Consider the following 20,534-nt stretch of genomic DNA (forward strand, 5'->3'; position numbering starts at 1 on the left):
CTACAAAACCTCCTGCTTCTTTTGGCCTAAAGCCCATCTCTGTTGGGAAAGGAGAGGTCTCCACACAGGAGTATTAAAGCAAAGTAAGCATTCTGGCTACTCAGCATCCATTTTCTCTGAGAGCCCCATTAATGTGCCCTAAGCAAACCCAATTTCTTTTGAAAGAAGACCAAGCGTCTCCGGACTTAATGCAATGCGTACCTGCAGCAACAGCAGCAGAGCAGGGCTGTAAGCTAACACTGCTCCCAGGGGCACAAAGGGGAGAGCTCCAGTGGAGACAGCCAGCGCAGGGCATGCAGTCTGAATGCAGCAGCAGCTCCCCACTGGACCGAGGTGGCACAAAAGCATCCTTGGTGTTCCCATGAGTTATGAGACAGTGCCACACAGCTTAGCACTGCAGCACACTGTGTACCCACTTCCCTTTGCAGACATGCTCTCAGGTTGTGTTGGTAGCACTGGAAGATTTCCTTTTTTGTTAATTTTTCCCTCATTGTCACTAGTTCTAATTCAATTTCATGTGGTTTTCTGCACTTTAACCATATCCAGTTACGCTTTTGTCCACAAAACTAGACAACGTGGTGCCTGTTGCAAGCATCCCATTCACACTGGTTGAACAAATAATCAGACAGTGAGAAATTTCCGGGATTTATACAAAAGAAAAAACAATCTGCTACGGGCAAGGCTGCTTTTTGAAACAGCTCTATTCAGTACATTCTACTTTTGGAGCTCTGAGCCCCAGAACAATATATGCTGACACAACCCTTGGCTGTGGCACTGAAAAACACTTCCCAATCTCCTATTCAACAATGTTCGTATCCTTGACTGTGTTATCTATAACGTGCAGAAGGACTCTAATTACAATGAGCTGCGTGCAGGTACAAGGTCTGCAGCTCAGAAATGGAGCAGCAAGATGTGACTGGCCAGAGCTTTTCTGGGCAGGGAGCACGAAGAACACACTTAAGAAAAGTTTAATTGTCAGACTAAAGGAATTACTGGCTGCCTTTGTATCTGTTTACTGCTATGGAACACACAAGAGTTTTATTGGAAATGCATTCAGAGCAGGACACCTGGAATTCTGAAAGGCTCATCTCAGAAATCCACTGACTTTGATTAACATTGCAGATGCATTTATAAAAAAAGGGGAACAAACAAAAATAAATCAAGTGTGAAAACAAAGAAACAAACGTACAAAGCATCATTGAGAAAAGAACGGGAACTTAAGCATCTTCTTCTGAAGCAGTGAACTGCGTCCCGTTTTGAGTTTCTGCAAGTTTGGGTTGTCTGTATTGTAATGCAAAAACAGAACATGGAAATCAAAGAACTCAAAAAATGCAAAATCACAGAGCTGCCAGATTCACACTGGCAGGCAGCAATGACACACTTTTCAAGTTGCTTTTTTCCTCCCTCCTCCAAACAGGGCACAGAATTCATCAGGCACAAATTCCAACTGATCACATTTCAAGGGTTAATTTTGATAGACTGTGTTTTAAAGTGGAGTTTAAAACAGCCTCAGGTAGAGCTGGCTGTAAGCAGAGATTAGTTAGCCTGCATAGATTAACCAGAACACGCTTGGCAAGTTCCTGCCCAGAACTGCTCTGAAAGCAAATCAAAGTCCTACAGATGTGGTTCAGAAGCCACCCCTGACAGTAAATAAGGGGGTGCTTCATTTTCTACAGCAACCGTTCCAAAGGAGAAGCTAGTTTCCAAGCTCACAACTGTAGCATCAGGCTGTAAAGCAGCATCGTGCTCTGACGGACAGCTGAGCTGCGATGTGCCAATCAGCCAGCAGGAGCCAGACATCTGATGGGGATGGGCCACAGCCACAAGCAATCTCTGTTTTGCAGAGGGCTTTTCAGGCATCCAACCCACAAGACAGTCTTTGCAAAACACTACACTGCTGCTGTCTTTCACACTGCATGAAATCCTGCTGATGAACTTCTGAACAAAATACCCTTTCAGTTTATGCAAATGCTGGCACACAATCTTTACCCTCTCTCAGTCAGTACCAGCACAAGTAAGGTTTTCTGGTTCTGAATGTTATCAGAGTTCCTTTTGTTTGTCTGGTACTTACATTATTCTGGTCAAGTTCATCTAAGGCTATAAGGTGAAGTAATACCTTTCAGAGGAAAGCAGAGCTGAGGATTCAGCATGCAGCCTTTTCATTAACACTCTGATTTAAAACTGAAAGCCCAAATCCTATCTTTACGATACACACTAGTTTACTCATTTCTAGTGGTACAATCATTGCAAATCATGACAAAAAAAGGCAGAAATTGATATGGATACTTATGAAAACAAACTAGTGCCACTTTCTCAAATTACTTCTATTGCTTATGTATTTAGAACAGAAACTCCCAATTAGAGTTCACACTGATTACATGCACTGCCATGACAGCTATACACAGGTTCTTTTCCCCTTCAGTATGTTCTCTGATCCTGTAAAGAAAGAAACTAGAACTATTAACCCACATAAATTCTACGGTTATTCACACAGAGAGTTAGGCTTAAGTTCATAGAAAACTATTTTATATACCGCCTTTTCCTACACTGTCCTCCTTTCCACAAATACAGACAGATAATAAACTAGTTCTGAGTGAAAGTCACACTTGCGTTCACTTTCTTCCAGACCTCCTACAGCTTGCTCTAAAATGACTTCTTCCTCCCATCTGTTTGGATGCATGAAAAAGTCAAATCCTGTCATGACCTTGACAAGCCATAAAGAATCCAACAGAAATATTCAAGCGTTTCACACTAAGTCATGTAGAAACGTGCTCTACAGCAAAGCATGAAGAGAGCATTATTTATCATGCCATTGCACAGGTCAAGCATCATGTTCACAACCACTCTTCCCAGGCACTTCAATCCAGCTGTAGATGAGCAGTAAGTACCGTGTTAATGCTGCTGTTGTTCGGACTGCAGCGAGAGCTCAAGTGAAGGAGATTGCTAAGCTCCCACTCTGTTGAGATTCAGGCAACACACACTGCAGTTTACTTACGTAGGAACTGGAATCCTGGAAGAGACAGAAAGGAAGCCAGTTTTTTCGTACCTGTGCTGCTTTGTTTGTTCTCAATAAACTATTTTTTATGTATTTGCAGTCAAATTACACTCAAAGCCTTCCAAATCAACAGGGCCATTTCTGCATGCATTTAGGAAAACACTGCACAGCAATAAACAGTATTTCTATTGCAGAACTGCAGTGGTCCTCTAAAAATAAACCATGCCAAACCAAAACTACAGAATTTTTATTTCTATTTGATGCTTAGCATAAATTGTTATTATGTGCTTCCAAATTTTGCAGAACAAAGAATGACAACAGAATTTTTTTGGAAAGCTAACATGAAATATAACACAGCAATTATTTGCAATAGAAAAACTGAACATGCCTCACAAAGCTCAAATGAACACAGGTCAGAAGACTTGTAAGTCTCTTGAAAACCATTTTATTTAATATTTTTGTTCACCACGTCCCCTCAGACAGCATGAGTCCTCTTAGGCACATGTGCAGCCCTACATTCACCTCCATCTGCCTTTCACAGGACTTCTCAGCCTTTCTGCTCACGAACAAAACTGTTATCAAGGTGCCCCTCTTTCTTGCTATGAGGGTAATGTTTGCTCGTTGCAGAACTAAGCAGATACAGTTGTACACCTATGGCTAAAACCATGTGTGAATACAAGGATCCTGACATTGCTGACAGTGAACTCCAGGTTACTTTAAATCCGAACGTTTTTGCGTCACAGGCAGAGCCCCCCCCCCATCGGGCGCTCTGTGTGGTGGCTGACGGGCGCTGCCTGCAGCGGGCAGCACAGCCCGCGGCCGCCGTTACCCCACAGCCAGCGCTGTCTGAGGAGAAGCCAAGCGCTGCAGTGCCGGGGAAGCTGCGGGGGACGTCGGGGAGTGATTCTGACTGGAACACGCAGCAAGGAGGCAGCCGACGGTTACACAGTGATCCGCCCAGGCTGCCTCCGACGCGTAAACGCCGCAAGAACGGATAAAAACAAACAAATCTCCTCTAAAATCTGCGAGGAGATCCCGCACAGCCCCCATCACCACACGCAACGCTCTCGAGTGACGTCACGCGCCGCCCGCCTCATGCAGCCGTTGAGCACCGCCCATCCCAGACGAGGAAACGCGGGTTCGAATCCCGCCCCGGCCGGGAGACCGCGGGCTGCCAGCTTAGGATCTGAGGGACAGCCGAGCTGCTCGGAAAAACGCGGAAATTAATAATGCTGAGCGGACACGTGTGAACCCAACCGGAGGTCAATGCCTTGCTAAGCTTTATAACAGAACAGCTGCAGAGATCCAGTTATCTCGTTAGAAACACCACTATCTTTTAGAATACATTTTCCTGCAAGCAAATCTGTGGAGCGTTCCTCCCACACTGATTTCTCAGATTTTATGCTGGCAAGTCAGAGGTGCATGCTTCTGTACGTTTGATGTATGCTTTAAAAACTTGATTCAGCAGAAAAACTCTTAATTACTTAAATTTCTCTGTAAGACTAGGAATGAAAGTAGCTCTTCAGAAAACAGAAGCCATCTTCAGTGAAGAAGAGGAATTTTATTTAAATCTTCATGCGTAGGCATGATAGACCCCAATTTTACTTTAGCAAATATCACAACAAAAAAATCCAAGCAGCCTATATAGAACAGTGAAATTGCCAAGGATGTGGGTTCTCCACAGCATCACTGCAGAATCCATGGGTTTAGAAGCCTCACTTTGGCTATGTCATTTATAACCATATAATTAAATAAAGGTAGTCTTCAACCATTACTTCTTGACTTCTCCAAGATCTTCAATGCTATCATCATCCACCTAGGGGAGAAAACAAACAAAACAAAAAAAAACACACACCATATTAAATATATTTCCTTCTTGCATGTCTCATTGCTGTATGTGTAACGAAGTGGGGAAGCTTTCAGCACTCCATGCTCTGGGAGTCTGGTTTTTTTTTTGGACAGTTGAAACAGCATTCAACTTTAATCACTCCTTAACCGAATGGTTCATAAGTTGGTAGGGGGGCAACAGGGGGTGACTTCTGCACAACAGTCTGTGCTGCCAAAGATCACATCTGTTTCTGAAAATCACTGGAAACGTCTCAGGCTATTACTGGAAACTAGAGCTCTTACAGAGAAAACTGTTGATTACCTCAGGCCACTTCTCCTGGATTACATCGATAATGTCATCTGTGAAATCGCCCTGGATGATGATTTCATCTTCTCCTGTTACTGAGGCACCGCAGGAAAATTTCTGAGCAAAAAACCTTTGTGCTTCCTTAAGATCGATTTCTGTGTATGGGAAAACCAACAGTTTAAGTACAGTCATCGTCATACCGGATCTTCTCATAACTAAAACTAACTGTTTTAACCAGTGGTAGCTTAAAGTCCAGAGTTCAGTATTTCCATTGAAATTCTGCAAACCACTCAAGGTAATACTATCAGAAGAAATATCTTAAAGGTTACCTTTTCTCCTCACATTAAAGAAGCTAAGTCTCTAGGTAAGATGAGGTTAAGGGCAAGCACATCTAAAAATCTACACAACACACCTAACAAATGTCAACTCACCGAACGTTGCAAGGCCACAGACTCTCGTGACATATTTTTTCTTTGCTCTAGGAATTTTAGCTATTGTGACTTTTTGTGGTACAGTCTTCTTTTTCTGTTTTATCTGACCTCTTCCACCTTTAAAGAAGAATATGTTACATGATCAGTTAAATGACGTAACAGTTAAAGAAAAACAGACTGTAAGGCTGCATTTCAGTCCTGTAAACAAAGAAGCCTATCTCCCTGTCTGTGTATGTAAAGAAAAATGTATTTTGGATGTTAGTCATCTCCCATTCAGAACCTTTTAATTTAATTTCTTAAAAGAAAGGTCCCAGGTCAAAACTTAATGTTACAAGAAATAACAACATATGCATGTCAAATGTGCATTAAAGTACAGAATGCACATCAGAACAGATGGATGTTTCCCACATTCCACTAACCACTGCATTTGGTCTACATTTAACCCCTCTTTAAAGGATTTTTTTTTTTGTATTCATCTTAAGTTAGGAACAAATTGTTTAATATCTTCATGGTTTTTGTCTAAGGCAAAGAAAATTATTTATGTCTATTTACTAAGGCTAAGAAACCTTCCCTGCTTAGACTGCTGTGTCAAACAGCACATGAAGTTCTAAATATCAACACAGGACTGCAGTACAAAACAAATTTATATAAAGGTTAGCAGGAAAAAAACCCAACCCCATCAGAACACCACACCTCAAGCAGAAGGCAGCTACAGTAGCTGACTGCCAAAGTTGCACATGATTTCATTTCTTATTTACTGTCCGTTTCTAGGTCAACCTGAGGGAATGCTTCACACATTAGGTAGATATAAGTCAGAGTTAGACATGCAGAAAATTAATCCCACTCATTAGAATTCTTCAAATCAGATTATGATCTCAGCTAACTTTGTATACACTCATCAAGTTACCCCAGGGTAACTAAAGTCCTGTTCCAGAGCTTTCTCACCAAGAAAACTTAAAAGAATCTGTGTCAAGCAGGCTAACTTCTTGTGAACGCTTTTTTCCCCCCTAACATGCAGCACTTTCAATTCTGCATTACCAGAAATTGGCATATAATAACTTAAGACAGTAAATTTCTCTCTCGAAGTTTCTTCAGTCAATACCTGCAGTAAATTTCTGCTTTTTTGTTTTCTTTTCATCCTCTCTCTTCAGAATTGTGCCATCATACTTTAAATTGTCACAAAACTTGAGATTCCATTTCTGGATTTCCATTTTCACCCACAAATATTTTAAACACTTACTTTATGACCAAAGCCAAGCTGAGAACTATCTGTAGCATGCCATACAATTAAATAATATTTAAAGAAAATGTTCTGAAGTATCTGGAAAAAAGCACCTAAGCTAGAGAATTTAAAGTTACTTTTGTCACTACACATATCCCATGAACAAGGACAAACATAACTGGTTACCAAGGCACACAAATAAAACATCCGCAGGGATATGTGGCTTAAAATATGAATCTCAGTGGGCTACAAACCATCATTTATGAAGCAGTACAGGCACAACTGACATCAGACAGGCAAATGTGTATTAATAACCACAGTATTCTAATTTGTGGTGGAAAACTGTATTAATTAAACAGGCAAATCCAACAATAGAACGGTATCTGTTCTTAGTGCATAGCTCTATCTATGCTAGAAGAGACATAGCTGTTAATGGAGACAGATAGTAGTGCTGAAGTGTAAAACCAAATTCTGTTATGAGAGATAGAAGGAAAAAAAGGCAAAAGTAATGAGCTGAGGCATTAAGAGAGGAAAGCAATCTTTGTTCATAGCTTGCTTGCAGAGTAGAACTGCTGCTAAACAAAGCAGAAACCTTTTGGGAGGTACACCAGCTGATTTCAAGTTGAGAGTAAGTATTCTCTGAATAAGTGCCACAGCAATGACAGGAGCACATCGAAGAAGCGCACCTTTCACTTACTGCTACTACTATACAGTTCCTTTGTTAGCATATGCCTCAGTGCAAACTCTGCTGCTAATTGAAAGGAATTTATTTGGTACTTTTTCTGCAGTCAAAGCATAGCTAACACAACCAAAATGCAAGGAAGCTGTGTCACAGTCTAAGCCCATAGATTAGGAAAAGATGACCCCAAGAGCTTATAAATCAATACCACAAGCAACTATTTAGACCTTGCCTCTCTTTTGCTTCTTCTTCTCTTCTTCTTCTCCTGCAGTTCCTTGGCCTTCTCCAACCCCAGCTTCCTGTTTCGGTGAATTTTCTTAAATACGTCAGAGAGGAATGGTGAGAGAACAAAAGAACAAAATCAGCAGTGACTAACACATGCCCTTAAGGAAAGAAGAAACCAGCTACACTGCCATTTCATTGGGCCCCTAAGTAGCTTGCTCTAGTACAGCATCCCCTGACCGATGTGTGTTCCTTAAAGTCCTTGGTCAAATTAGGCTTGTGACCTTCATATCAAAGATACAATTGCAACTTTAATAGTCTCCTTCAGTAATCTCCAGAAAGAGACAAAAATTACTGACACTGGAAATTCAAATCATCAAGTACCATAGCACTAATGACCTGTCTCCCAGCAACCGGTTGCCTACACTGCAAAGACATAAAATTGGATAAATCAGCTTTGTCAGGAAGCCACTGCATGTTGTCACAGTGCTCACTGTAGAAACCTTAATACGGGCCAAACATTATTTCTGATTTTTTTCTGACATAATCAAACTTGTTTTCACAGCGTCCAAAAGCATGCTAAACTTCTGGGAAAAAATAATTTAATTTTCAGACTCAATGCAGATGGAAGAGATGAGAAATGGGCAAGCTCAAAAATTTGTGAGTATGTCCAAGCACACATATTAACCAGGAATAAAGGAAGATTCTCACCTACTGTAAGTTTTGCAAACTCATCTGGAAAATTCTTCTCTAACCATTGTCTGCATTTAGTCACATCAGGCATATATTCGCAGTACTAGAGAAGGAAGGCCACATAAATGCTGTTAGCAAAGTAGTTACACGATTCATCACAAACAAAAACAACAAAATCCTTTTGCTATTTATTTAGCTCAGTCATTTCTCCTTAGCTCTCCAAATACCAACGCTTCACCAGCACATAGGAAGACACATGACATCCTAAAGATGACAGCAGATAAAAGTACAGAATCAAAACAACTGAAAGCAAGAAAAGATCAGAAAGAATCATCGTGGAAGTCATACACTGGAAAGAAGAAACAAAAAAACTAACTCACCTCTGTTGGCAACGAACAGACTGGAGCAGGAGGGGAAAAAGAAAAGAAATTACAATTGAGTTCTCAACTTACAACCTTAGTGTTCTAGTTAAACTGGTATTCTGAGACTTTCTTTCATCACATCTTGTAATAAACATATGCTGATTCAAAAGATGACAACTGATACCACTGTATTTTTTCTCTTAGTCATTTGCTTTCATGCTGTGCATTAAGATAAATCTATCAGAACAGCAGCTATGACAGATGCCCACCTTCTTGGGTGGTCTTCATCCTACAGAACACACCCAAACCAACAATGCAGCCTCGTTCACAACAGAAATCCTGCAACAGTATTCAAACCCAATGCAAAATAACATACCTATCTAAAGCGCAGACCTCAACATTATATCCTTTCAAAAAATCCAGACGCGTGACTACAAATATGAGTAAAGCATAATTCCAAACAGTGCATCAATTACTTCCCTTAATTTTATTCCTTGTTCTCATACCAACAGTCAGATGGCTTTTCCGTGCTAAAGGTTTTACCAGCTTTCTGCAAGAACAAATCTTTGCTCAAAATGTCTGAGCACCACTCCTCTAACAGAGCTTTCATATCCTGAAAGCCATCAGCACCTCCATCAGAAAGGTCACCCTGACCATGGTCTATCTGACTCAAAGCTGACCAGAAGAAAACCTCCAACCGTCTCACTTTTTCTGCTTGGCTGCCCTTACTAACACTCCATTGTAAGAACTGTGGGCAGCTGCCCCTCAGCACTTGCCTCCACAGTACAGGACTCGAAGAGGGTAGTCAGCATCCGACCTGGCACCACTCCTTATGTCTCCTCTACAGTCAGGGACCACAGGCTCAGCTACGTCTGTGGCCATGTCACAAGCCTGGAGGTTGTAAAATCAAATAGTCAGGGCTTACGTTTTGTATTATTTACATCATTCCCTACATAACAAACCCCAGAGACTGACCAAACTACAAAGCCCAGAGAAAAGAGGTGCAACTGTAAGAGCAGAAGTAGTCAAGGAGTAAAAAAAAAAAAAAAACAAAACAAAACAGCTGTCAAGAAATAGTGAAAAGGGGAAAGCAGATGCAAAAGATACCAAGAAGTTTGGAACTGTAGTACATAAGGGAGAATGCAAATTGAAACAAAATTCAATGTAAAATGAAGGAAGATGCACGAACAACAGACAGAGATAGAGAGCAAGTGAAGCAAAACACGGGGTATTTAATCAGTGATAGATGAGCAGCGGCAGCACGGTGTGGAAGGGGTGCATTTGAAAATGAGAGGTTATTTAAGTCAGTGTCTGAGAAGTCCAGAGCTGATCTCGGGACAATGGCAAAAAATTAAATTAAAAAAATCACAAGCCAACCCGACTCAACTGACACCCTCAGCAATGGTTTATAGGCACGCATTTCCAGGTAAGGGACTTCAAAAATAGGAACCAGCAGTGTGGCTCAGTGCGCGAGGGAGCCCCGGGATCACCAGGGCTCTGCCTGTGAAGACTCGGAGCCAGCAGGAGCTGCAACACAGCCGAGGGAACGGACCCGGGAGTTCGAGGGGCGGGGAGGGGCAGGGAACCCCCGAGAGGCGGCGATGGGCCCCGGGCAGCGAGGGGTAGGCAGGCTGCTGGGCTGCGACAGGGACCGGGAGGATGCGGTGGGTCCGGGGGACAGCAGGCGGGGTGGGGAAGGGTGCCATGAGGAGCGCGGGAGGGGTGAAATGAGGCAGAGAGGCGCGCGGAGCCCGGTGGCCGCAGCACCGTGACGTTACCCGGGCGGCCCCTCAGGCCGCAGCTCCTCCTCAGGCGGCGGCTGCAGCTGCACGCACCGCGCGGCACGCGCGCCCTCACAGCGCCGCTACCAAAATCTCGCGAGAGCTGCACGGTCTGAGCCCTCGGCCGCACCGTAGCCGGGAAGAGTCCGCGGGACCTTCGCGCTACGGAGCGGCGGAAGGGTCAAGCGCCGCCGGTCTTGCGTTGCGCGGAGGCCGGCATGCCGCGCTACGCGCAGCTGGTGATGGGCCCGGCGGGTAGCGGCAAGGTGAGAAGGGTCGGAGAAGCGGGGGAGGGGATGGCGACGAGCGGGCGCTGACAGCGTGTGCGTGCCTTGCAGAGCACGTACTGCTCCACCATGCTGCAACACTGCGAGGCGCTGGGCCGCGCCGTGCAGGTGGTTAACTTGGACCCGGCCGCCGAGTTCTTCAGCTATCCCGTTATGGCAGGTGAGTGCGCTCTGCCCCTACCTGGCGTCTGCAGAGAGCTGGGGGGACAGGAGCTTATCATGGCAGCCTTGTGCTACCCACGTCCGTAAGTTTACTGTCATTGCAGATATACGGGAGCTCATAGAGGTGGATGATGTGATGGAAGATGATTCCTTGCGGTTCGGTCCCAATGGTGGCCTGGTGTTCTGCATGGAGTACTTTGCCAATAACTTCAGCTGGCTGGAGGAGAGCCTCGGGCACGTGGAGGATGATTATATACTGTTTGACTGCCCAGGTAAACAGATCTGTGTATTTTGATGTCATACTCGGTACGCAGAGGTTGAAAAAGAGACACAAATTGGTCGAGTCCAACACCACATAATGCTGCCAGAACCACCACAGAACCGTGACCTGAAATCCCAAATCATAGAATATCCTGAGCTGGAAGGGACCCGTAAGGATCATCAGGTCCAATCCCAGCCTCCACACAGCAACACCCAAAATCCAAACCCTGGGTCTGAGACATTTTGTCCAAATGCTTCTAGAACTCTGGCAGCTCAGGGCCGTGCCCTCTGGTCCTAATGTAGAACCTTTCTCTAATACCCAGTCTGACAACCCTCCCCTGACACAGCTCCATGTCATTCTCAGCCCTTGTCACTGCCACCAGAGCTTAGCACTTCCTATCTGCTTCCCCTTGTGAGGGGGCTGTAGGCTACCATGCAGTCTCCCCTCAGTCCAGGACTGGAATTCACCACAGGGCAGTCCAATCCAGGAAGAAATTCTTCCTGACATCTGTAATGGCAGAAAGACCAGTGCGATAGGAAGATATTACACAAGAAGGAAAAGAATTGTTCATCCATCTCTGAGGATCTAGGTTTGAAGAGAAAACTCTACAGAGGAGGAATCTCCAGAAAGAGATCCTTCCAGAATGGCAGTCAGCCCTTAAATGAGATCTAAGAGCCAGGCTCCACCCCTTCTGGTCACACACATAAATTGCCTTCACCTGTGCTTCCAGGGCTGACCAGGTCTTTTCTCTAGGTGCTCAGTCAGTGGTTCAGACAGTTCCCATACAACATCCAATCTAAAGCTCCCTTTGTGCAGCTTAATGCCATTTCCTCATGTTCTGTCTCTTGTCGTGTGATTTACTGCAATCTCCTTTCAGGTCCCAGTAGTGAGTGGTGAGGTCTCCCCTCAGCCTCATTTTCACACATTTTTTGGGTTATTAACGGTTGTCAAGAGACACTTTCAGATGCTTCAGAAGTGAACTTGGCCCCATTTAAATTTGGGTGACAGCACTGACTTTTGGTAACATCATACAGTGGGGGAAGTCTATAGCAACTGCTAACAAATGCTAACTGGAGATCAAGAGAGGAAAATACAGCTCGTTTTGCTTTTCCAGATTTACTGTATGATTCCATCCAAATACAGGCAGGTTTGTCTGAAAAGAGACTGTGCTTTATTAGCTGTAATTCATATTAAGTGTAATGCCAATATTTCTATAACTAACAACTGTGAGCTGTTTGTATTTGCTTTACATTTCTGCATACTGATATCCAAAGTGTGTCTTAGGTCAGATCGAACTCTATACACATTTGCCAGTGATGAAACAGCTGGTGGAACAGCTTCAGCAGTGGGAATTCCGTGTCTGTGGAGTGTTTCTTGTCGATTCTCAATTCATGGTGGAATCTTTTAAGGTATCCATTTGAAATCTTGTAAAAATTATTATAAAGTTTTACAAAAGTCCATACTGCTATAGAATAAGAAAGAGAACTTGGTTTGTTTGGTCCAAAGGAAGGAATGCTAAGTGGGGGGGAGATCTGATTGCTGTCTTCAGCTGCTTCAGCTGTCTTCAGACATTCAGACAATGTCTTAAAGTCACTTCAACCTAAATTGTTCTGTTGTTCTATAAGAACTTTCTCAGTTTAGAGAGAGAATGACCCCTTTCCCTGTTGAGCAATAAGAATCCCGAGAAGGGCTTTCAGTCTTCTTAATGTCCTTTTCGGTAGCATATCATGCTTCAGAGCTCTGGAAATAGATTGCAGCCAGGAACCTTAGAACCTCCCTTTTCCAAAAGAGATAATAGTTCCTCATGCCCATATACAATATATTCATAAGTTAGGCTTGGTCTGTGGTAGTGTCCTGCATGAAGATTTTGTGCTTTTCTGAACTTAACTACATTTTTCATATTCCTTAAGTTTATATCTGGAATTCTGGCAGCACTCAGTGCAATGATCTCTTTAGAGATTCCACAGATTAACATCATGACTAAAATGGATTTGCTGAGCAAGAAAGCTAAGAAGGAAATAGAAAAGTAAGTTCCAAAGCATTACTTACTCTGTAGTGTAATATCTTGATGTAAACTTCACTCACAACCACAGAATGATGGGTGGTTGTGGTAGTTGTGTAAAAGCATAGTGACTCATTTGTTCTGTATTTTGTTGTTAATGATGGCTTTGTTTCTCTCAGGTACTTAGATCCAGATATGTATTCTATGATTGAAGATTCTAATAATATATTGAAAAGCAAAATGTTTAAAAAACTGACTAAGTCCATATGTGGATTGGTACGTATAGTGCTCTTTAAATGGTATTCTTTAATTCAGCTGCATACTTGTAAACCATACTTTGTGGTTACTGACTTCACTGCTGTGCTAGATACTATATCTACTATAACATTCCCTCCTGTCCCCTGAGGCCATGTGTTTACCTGCAGATTTATTAGCAAAGCCTGAATCTAAAGATCACCAGGCACTTGAACATTTTTCTTTTTGCCTGTTCTAACTCAGCTTTTGATGTTTCAGGTTAGCATAAGATTCTTATGCTGTAGCCAGTAAAATTCATGTGAATCATATTCTATTAGCAATTTTGGGAGACAGCTTTATCGACTGGGTAAAAGTTTGGACTGATAGCCAGGAATTTGGAGTGGGGAATTGCCATTAGCTTGCAGTGTGGCTTTAAGCAGCCTTAGATTTTCCTTGTCCAGACTGCTGAGCATAGCTTGCAGCAATGGTGCAGTGAGAAAACTTAGTGTATTTCCCTACTGATGTCTTTTGAATCCTTGCTGCAGATTGATGACTATGGTATGGTTCGATTTCTACCTTTCGATCGCTCCGATGAGGAAAGTATAAACATAGTTCTGCAGCACATAGACACTACCATCCAGTATGGAGAAGATCTTGAATTTAAAGAACCAAAGGTAAGGTACTTCTAAAGATAAGATGAAACATTAGAAAGGATCCATAATACAAATCAAAATAGAAATATGTTCTTTGAATTCTAAAGATCAGAAAAGATGATTGTATACCACTAAGATCTCTACCTGGTCTGTGCAAGCCTCCCCTAAAATTTCTGCATTGAGTCCATGTGTTGTAAAACCATTCCTTATCTTTCATACATCTATCATGTAAAATGCATGATGGAAGATCAACGGGTTAAAATCAATTCCAAGCTCTGTTTACTTTTATCATTCAGCTCATATATCCTAAGGAATAAGTCCAGAAGGTCTATAACGTTTTTTAAAATTCAGTTTTCTATTCTCTAAATATTCAAAATAACTGCATCTAGATTTTGATGTATACGTCTTGGATAGCTTTAGAAACAACTGCTTTTCAGAAAGTTTTGCTCCTTGTTTTGTAGAACAATGCTGGACATTGTTGTGGTAACTAAAATAAAGCATCACAGAACTGACAATGTCCAACAGTCACTAGAGAAAAGTCAGGTTTTACGCTTTTTGTTTTCTTGTTGGCAGGAATATGAAGAAGATAAATCTGCACTTGTGGATGAGTATTTTCAAGATCATGTGAATGAGTAAAAAGCAAATGTTGGAAAAGAGGAAGAAAATACATTGCTTGTGTGTTTTAAAGAAAACAAAAAACATTCCCCTCCACACAAACATATTTATTTGATGTTTTGCCTTTAAGATCACTAACATTTCTAGTGAAAAGTGAGCTATATGACAGTTTATATGACAGAATATAGTGAGCTATATTACTGTTTATAGTTCTTTTGTAAATACAGAATGTTCCTGGATTCTCGAGTGTTTTCAAAATATTTTTTATTACTTCTCCTAAAATTTATTAGTCCAATTTATTAGCTACTTTCAGCGGAATTGGAGGATGTTTTCCTGCTAGTCATGTCCAAGTATTTATAAACCTTTCCTTGATCCTAAGAAATGAGCTTTATTCATGGAGTTATTGAATAAAAGTATTTTCTATAAAGGGCCTTATGGTTGTGTAAAGCTTAGTATCAGTAAATGCCCATATATAAGCATGTCATCTTTCTCTATGTAATACGTAGTTTGTGTTTTAGAAATTATCCCATACAAAATGTAAGCCAAGTACCTTAGTAGAATAAGAGCATCTAAAGTCATTTTGGAGGAACAGTTTGGTAAACCAAACCAATGATTGAATACTTTGAGGCAGTGGCACTTATCTAAATCTGAGGATATGACAAACCTACTCCCAGCACTGGACAGTTAGGTGAGAGTTCAGAGTAGTCACTGCCATAACCAGAAAGAGGTTAGAAAATGCATCTCATGGAGACTTTGATGCATGGAGCCAGAAATCCTGACCATGTTTAATAGTTACAGTATAACCTCATTATGTGGCAAGTCCTGGATGCCTATGCTGAATTAATCACATCCTGGCAGGGCTTGATCTGGCTTGATTCCAGCCTTGCGCATCCTTTGGACGTGTCATCAAATTGTAGAATGGTTTGGGTTGGAAGGGACCTTCAAGACCATCCAGATTTCAACCCCACTGCCATGGGCAGGACTGCCAGCCATCAGATCAGGCTGCCCACAGCCCCATCCAAGCTGGCCTTGAGCACCTCCAGGGATTGGGCATCCACAGCTCTCCAGCAGTGTCTTGTTTCACCCATGGCAAAGAATTTATTCTTAGTATCTCATTTAAACCCACCCTTACTAGTTTAAAACCGCAGACAGAACACCTCCCAGCTGTTCTGTAGCACCCTTTGGGCCGCTGTAATGACTCCTTGCAGCCTCCTTTTCCTCCAGGCCGAACACCCTACCTCCCTCAGCCCACCCTCACAGCAAAGGTGGTTTCCTCTGCTCGCGGAAAGGAAAAACCCAGCCCTTCAGCTCCAAATCTCCCCATTTTTTCGGTCTGACTCATGCGACGAGGCAGTGATGGGGGTAAATGGGGCACTGGCTCACAAAGGGGGCTGACAGTTCCCCTCAGACCCGGGGATGGGGGTCGCTTCTGTGCTTCCCCGTCAGGGAGCGGCTCCTCGGGGCGGTGCAGGCTGCGGCTTCCCCCGCTCGCACCGCCCAGCTGCCTCATTTCCTGAAGGAAGAGGAAGGTTTGCTGCGAGCTCAGCGACGCTGCCCTCGCACCGAGCTGCGCCCTGCCCTTCGCCATGCCGGTGAGGGGAGCGGGGCACAGAGCGGGAAGGGGCAGGGCGGGCGCTGAGCGCCGGGGCCGCGCTGTGGGGCCGGGCTGGGGGCGGCTGCGCGGGTGGGAGAGGGGCTATAGGCAGGAGCTTCGCATTGAGAAGGGGATTGATGTAGTTGGAGGCTGCCGTTTTCCTCTTTCTTCCTCTTTTTTTCCCTACTGGCTCAGCTCTCCCCAGATCCCCCTCCTCTCTGGGCGGCACAGCCCTCTCAGCCCATGCTCTTCCACCGCCGCTGACATGAAAGGTTCCGGGATGGTGCTTTTGTGGTTATCACCAGAATGGTGCTGAGTTACGGAGGGCCTAATTAAGAAATGACTATTGTTTGTGCAAGGAAAGGTTGCTGGAAATATCACTAACCAACAAAACACTGATTTGTATTTGATGACGTGGGAGAGCCATGACCAGTCTGTGCTGCCAGCAGGATGCTGGAAGGGCAGTTTTCTGCAGCAATAATAACCAGCCTTCCCCTGTCTCTAGGCTTACCATTCAACTTTAATGGACTCAGACACCAAGCTAGTGGGTAACATGGCACTGTTACCCATCAGAAGCCAGTTCAAAGGCCCAGCACCTCGAGAAAGTAAGTTTACAAGAATCTGTGAAAAACCTTTTATGTTTTGCTAGTAGTCATTTTTCACAGTTTGCTCCAGACTAGGCCTACCAGAGCAGAAAAGTTGTGGCTTAGAAGTTGAATGTTTCATAGAGGAAGACAGAATTTTCAGATACAGAAGTGGTGCAAAACACAGAAAATAATGATGCTATGGTTGTTATCTGGAGCAGCTCCAGGTAATTCAGTTGCTTTAGCAATTAACGCTGCCTACAGATGCTATTTTCACACTTCCTCCTGTGCCTCCGTGCACTTTTCAGCAGGCTTTGAGGGGGACATGGTGGTGTGAACCCTTTGCTGTCAGAGGAAGTGGAGGTTTAGCTGCAGAACTCAGCTTTGGTGCAGTGGCTGAGAATGCTTAGCTGCTCTAAAGGATGAGGAAGGAGATAGACAACACTGTAGGGCAGAAAAAATCTAAGCTTCAGCATTAGGCATCTCAGTACTGAAGAATTTTACAGACCATCTGCTATGAATTCCCGTTAGCACACGGGGTTGAATTTCCCAGACATGGTATCTCCCAGTAGTGTGGCGATTCAGTTTGAAAAAGGAAATATTTCAGAATTCAAGCAGCCTTCAATGTTTGTAAAAGAAAGCAAAAGCTGCAAGTCAACTTGTCACTACATAATCTACCCTTCCTCCTTTTTTTTTTTTTTTTTTTTTTTAAGAGAATAATGAGGAAGGTTGTTTGATAGTGGTGTAAACTTCTTCCAAATATCTTTTTGGGTCCTCAGAAAGAGTTTTAACAGCGTATTCTATACTCTGTTAAAACTCTGGTGACTCACTCAACTGGTAGGAAACTGGAGAACTGTGAACCTGCTGCCCTTTGTGAAGTTATAGTGAGAGAAGAAGGGAGTTAAAACTACTAAGAGTAAGAAAGTTAAATATTTTGGTCAGAGTTCACCACCAGTCTTTCATATGGGTAAGATTTAGTGTAGTCCTCTGCTTTTTGTAAACAATTTTGCTTTTGCAAGAATTATTGTTTGTGTAGTTCAGTGTGTAAAAGTTATGACCAAATGTGGTATAGCCATGCACTGCTTAATTTTGGTTTTCTTTCATTTTCTTTTTTTTTTTAGCTAAAGATACAGATATTATAGATGAAGCCATCTACTACTTCAAAGCTAATGTTTTCTTCAAAAATTATGAAATTAAGGTAATTTTTTTTTTTTTTGCAATAGTTCCTCTCTTATGAGGAAATTGTTGGCACAAATGGCTTGAACTCATTCTATTTCAAACTCTTACCAGTTGCATGAAGTCCCCTATAGTCTAACAGACTGTGCTCTGTGCTTACTCTTATTTTGCAGAATGAGGCTGACAGAACACTGATCTACATAACTCTCTACATTTCTGAGTGCTTGAAAAAGCTGCAGAAGGTAAGGAGGGAAGCAGTCTGTCCTGAGAATTGTACTCAGGATTGCATTTGCTGATATTCACCTTCTCTAAAGGCACAACAAACTCTGTTCATCGCAGTCCCAGTTGACAGAACCACAGATACTTGTTGATCTGCATGGAGATGTTGTGCCGCTGTTCTTGATCAGTCTATGTTTTAGTGACTGTTAAAATATTTTACTCTAATGTTTTCATTTGTAACTTTTAATCAATTGTTTGGTTGGTTCTTTCAGTGCAACTCCAAAGGCCAAGGAGAGAAAGAGATGTACACACTAGGAATCACTAACTTCCCTATCCCTGGGGAGCCTGGTTTTCCACTTAACGCCATTTATGCCAAACCTACCAACAAGCAAGAGGAAGGTAAAACTAAACAAAGAACTCTGAAGGCATCTTTTGGTTCATGCTTTACCAGCTACATTTTTGTTACTAGAAAATTGACATTTTGACTAGAAAATTGACCCTGAAAACTTCTGGCTCTGTTTTCTGACGTTTTCTGACCTTAGGGGCCTCATGACTCCCCTCAATCTGTATATCCAACAGAACAAAGTGATAGGGGTCTGGGTCTGCCTTTTGCATCAGTGTAATTGCTAGGCAGATTCTATAACTGAGCCTGAACCAACTCCCACACTGGCAAAGAAAAAACCCAAAATGATGGGCAAAGGTTTAACTGAAAGAAGAAAACAGTTTGGATGATCCGTTTCACTGATACAAATATCATAAAAAATCCAAGTATGGTTGTAAATTGAACAGGCAGCCAACAAGGGCCTACAGATGTGAAAGCTCACATTTTCTGCTTTAAGCAGTGCTGTCTACTGCTTCCATGCTCAATTTAGTTTGAGTTAATGCTATTTTGTCCTTGTGCTGTATTTCAGAGGTGATGAGAGCATACTTGCAGCAGCTCAGGCAAGAAACTGGTCTTCGACTCTGTGAAAAAGTATTTGATCCTCAGAGTGACAAGCCTAGTAAGGTAAGTATTTGGCCTGATCATTGCAGATTTAATGAGAGGCTTGGTTGTTTTCTCCAAAAGATGGAGAGAAGCAAGAGAAGAGAGCGAGGGATCAGATGTGGGTAACTCTGGAGCAGGCTTCCCTGGTTTTACCAGGCTAGTGAAACAGAGAACTACCAGTTGTCAATAAATTTCCAGCTCTAACATGGTAAGACAACAAATTCCAATTCAAGGTACTTTAAAAAGTGGGGCAGTAATAGGCAGTTCTAGTTTAACTCTTCAAACTATTGCAATTTTGCCATTGGCTAGGGACTCTTTTCAAATAGAAATTAATAGGTGTGAGAGATGCTGTTTATATTTCCAGGCAGTTCTGATCTCATTGCTTCTTTGAAATAGACCATTTTGCCTTTTATCTGGATTTTAAAAAATAGCCAATCTGCATGAGCTACCTCCTGAACACGTATTTCATGTGCAAATATGTTTGCATTTAATAATGAAATTATCCAGGCTAATTTAGTTTCAAAGACCTAGCTTTCTGATGCAGTCCCTGTTCATTATTATACTGCAATAAATATACTGGGATAGGTAGTAAACATACTTTTAAGTCAGTATTTCCTTTATAAGATGGAAACTTCTTTTGCCTGTTTTCTGATTATGTATTTTCTCCTGCAGTGGTGGATCTGCTTTGTGAAGAGACAGTTCATGAACAAGAGCCTGTCTGGACCTGGGCAGTGAATAGGCAGAGCAGCAATATGAAGTATTTCCACAGCAAGGTGTATGAAATATTTTGCCTTTGTTTTGGATACATTTTGTACCAAGGAAAAAAAAAATGTTTATGAAGAAAAAAGTCAACAAGGGGAAGAGGGATGTAAAGTAAAAAAAAATCATTTGAGTACTGTAAGCAAGTATTATTAAGCTGGTGCTTAATAAATGATTCCTAACATGCTGTTTCAGACGCAGGCTGCTTTATTATCAGTGGCTACAGCTAGCATTTACAGCAGGGCTTTTGTTTAAAGAAAAGTAGTGTTTGTGCCTGGAGTGGTATGTAATTGCTCTGCTGGCTAGAGTCTCAGTATTGTGTTGAGTGCAGTGATATTTTTTACTTTTTTTTTTTTTTCCAATAAACTTAGCTTGTAATTAACGTGGTAAGTGCTTTATGTCTTATGGTTAGCTTTCAAAGAAATAAAAACGAAGTTTTGATGAAGAGGCCATCATGATATGATATTGATCAATGTTTGTTTT

General features: G+C 42.4%; 3 protein-coding genes across 3 annotated transcripts; 2 read left to right on the forward strand and 1 right to left on the reverse strand.

Annotated features, from left to right (window-relative positions):
* Window positions 1-4,536: 4,536 nt before the first annotated feature.
* On the reverse strand, window positions 4,537-10,647 carry DENR (density regulated re-initiation and release factor). The gene is made up of 8 exons (XM_085238460.1): window positions 10,517-10,647; window positions 9,515-9,629; window positions 8,757-8,776; window positions 8,395-8,479; window positions 7,694-7,777; window positions 5,561-5,677; window positions 5,145-5,284; window positions 4,537-4,811 (listed from the first exon to the last, which is right to left on the reverse strand). The coding sequence occupies exons 2-8, from the start codon at window positions 9,618-9,620 to the stop codon at window positions 4,767-4,769; spliced, it is 597 nt and encodes a 198-aa protein (XP_085094586.1). The 5' UTR covers window positions 9,621-9,629; window positions 10,517-10,647; the 3' UTR covers window positions 4,537-4,766.
* Window positions 10,648-10,650: 3 nt separating this feature from the next.
* Window positions 10,651-14,973, forward strand: GPN3 (GPN-loop GTPase 3). The gene is made up of 8 exons (XM_010720105.4): window positions 10,651-10,785; window positions 10,858-10,966; window positions 11,073-11,240; window positions 12,515-12,639; window positions 13,141-13,256; window positions 13,412-13,508; window positions 14,012-14,140; window positions 14,693-14,973. Exons 1-8 carry the CDS (start codon window positions 10,738-10,740, stop codon window positions 14,753-14,755), a joined length of 855 nt encoding a protein of 284 aa, XP_010718407.1. The 5' UTR covers window positions 10,651-10,737; the 3' UTR covers window positions 14,756-14,973.
* A 1,197-nt stretch (window positions 14,974-16,170) lies between these two features.
* Window positions 16,171-20,433, forward strand: ARPC3 (actin related protein 2/3 complex subunit 3). Its single transcript, XM_010720106.4, has 7 exons — window positions 16,171-16,326; window positions 16,834-16,933; window positions 18,034-18,110; window positions 18,262-18,330; window positions 18,580-18,706; window positions 19,219-19,313; window positions 19,965-20,433. Exons 1-7 carry the CDS (start codon window positions 16,321-16,323, stop codon window positions 20,025-20,027), a joined length of 537 nt encoding a protein of 178 aa, XP_010718408.1. The 5' UTR covers window positions 16,171-16,320; the 3' UTR covers window positions 20,028-20,433.
* The last annotated feature ends 101 nt before the right edge of the window (window positions 20,434-20,534 follow it).

This window comes from Meleagris gallopavo, chromosome 17 (genome assembly GCF_905368555.1).
Source record: "Meleagris gallopavo chromosome 17, MGAL_WU_HG_1.1, whole genome shotgun sequence".
Taxonomy (NCBI): Eukaryota; Metazoa; Chordata; class Aves; order Galliformes; family Phasianidae; genus Meleagris; species Meleagris gallopavo.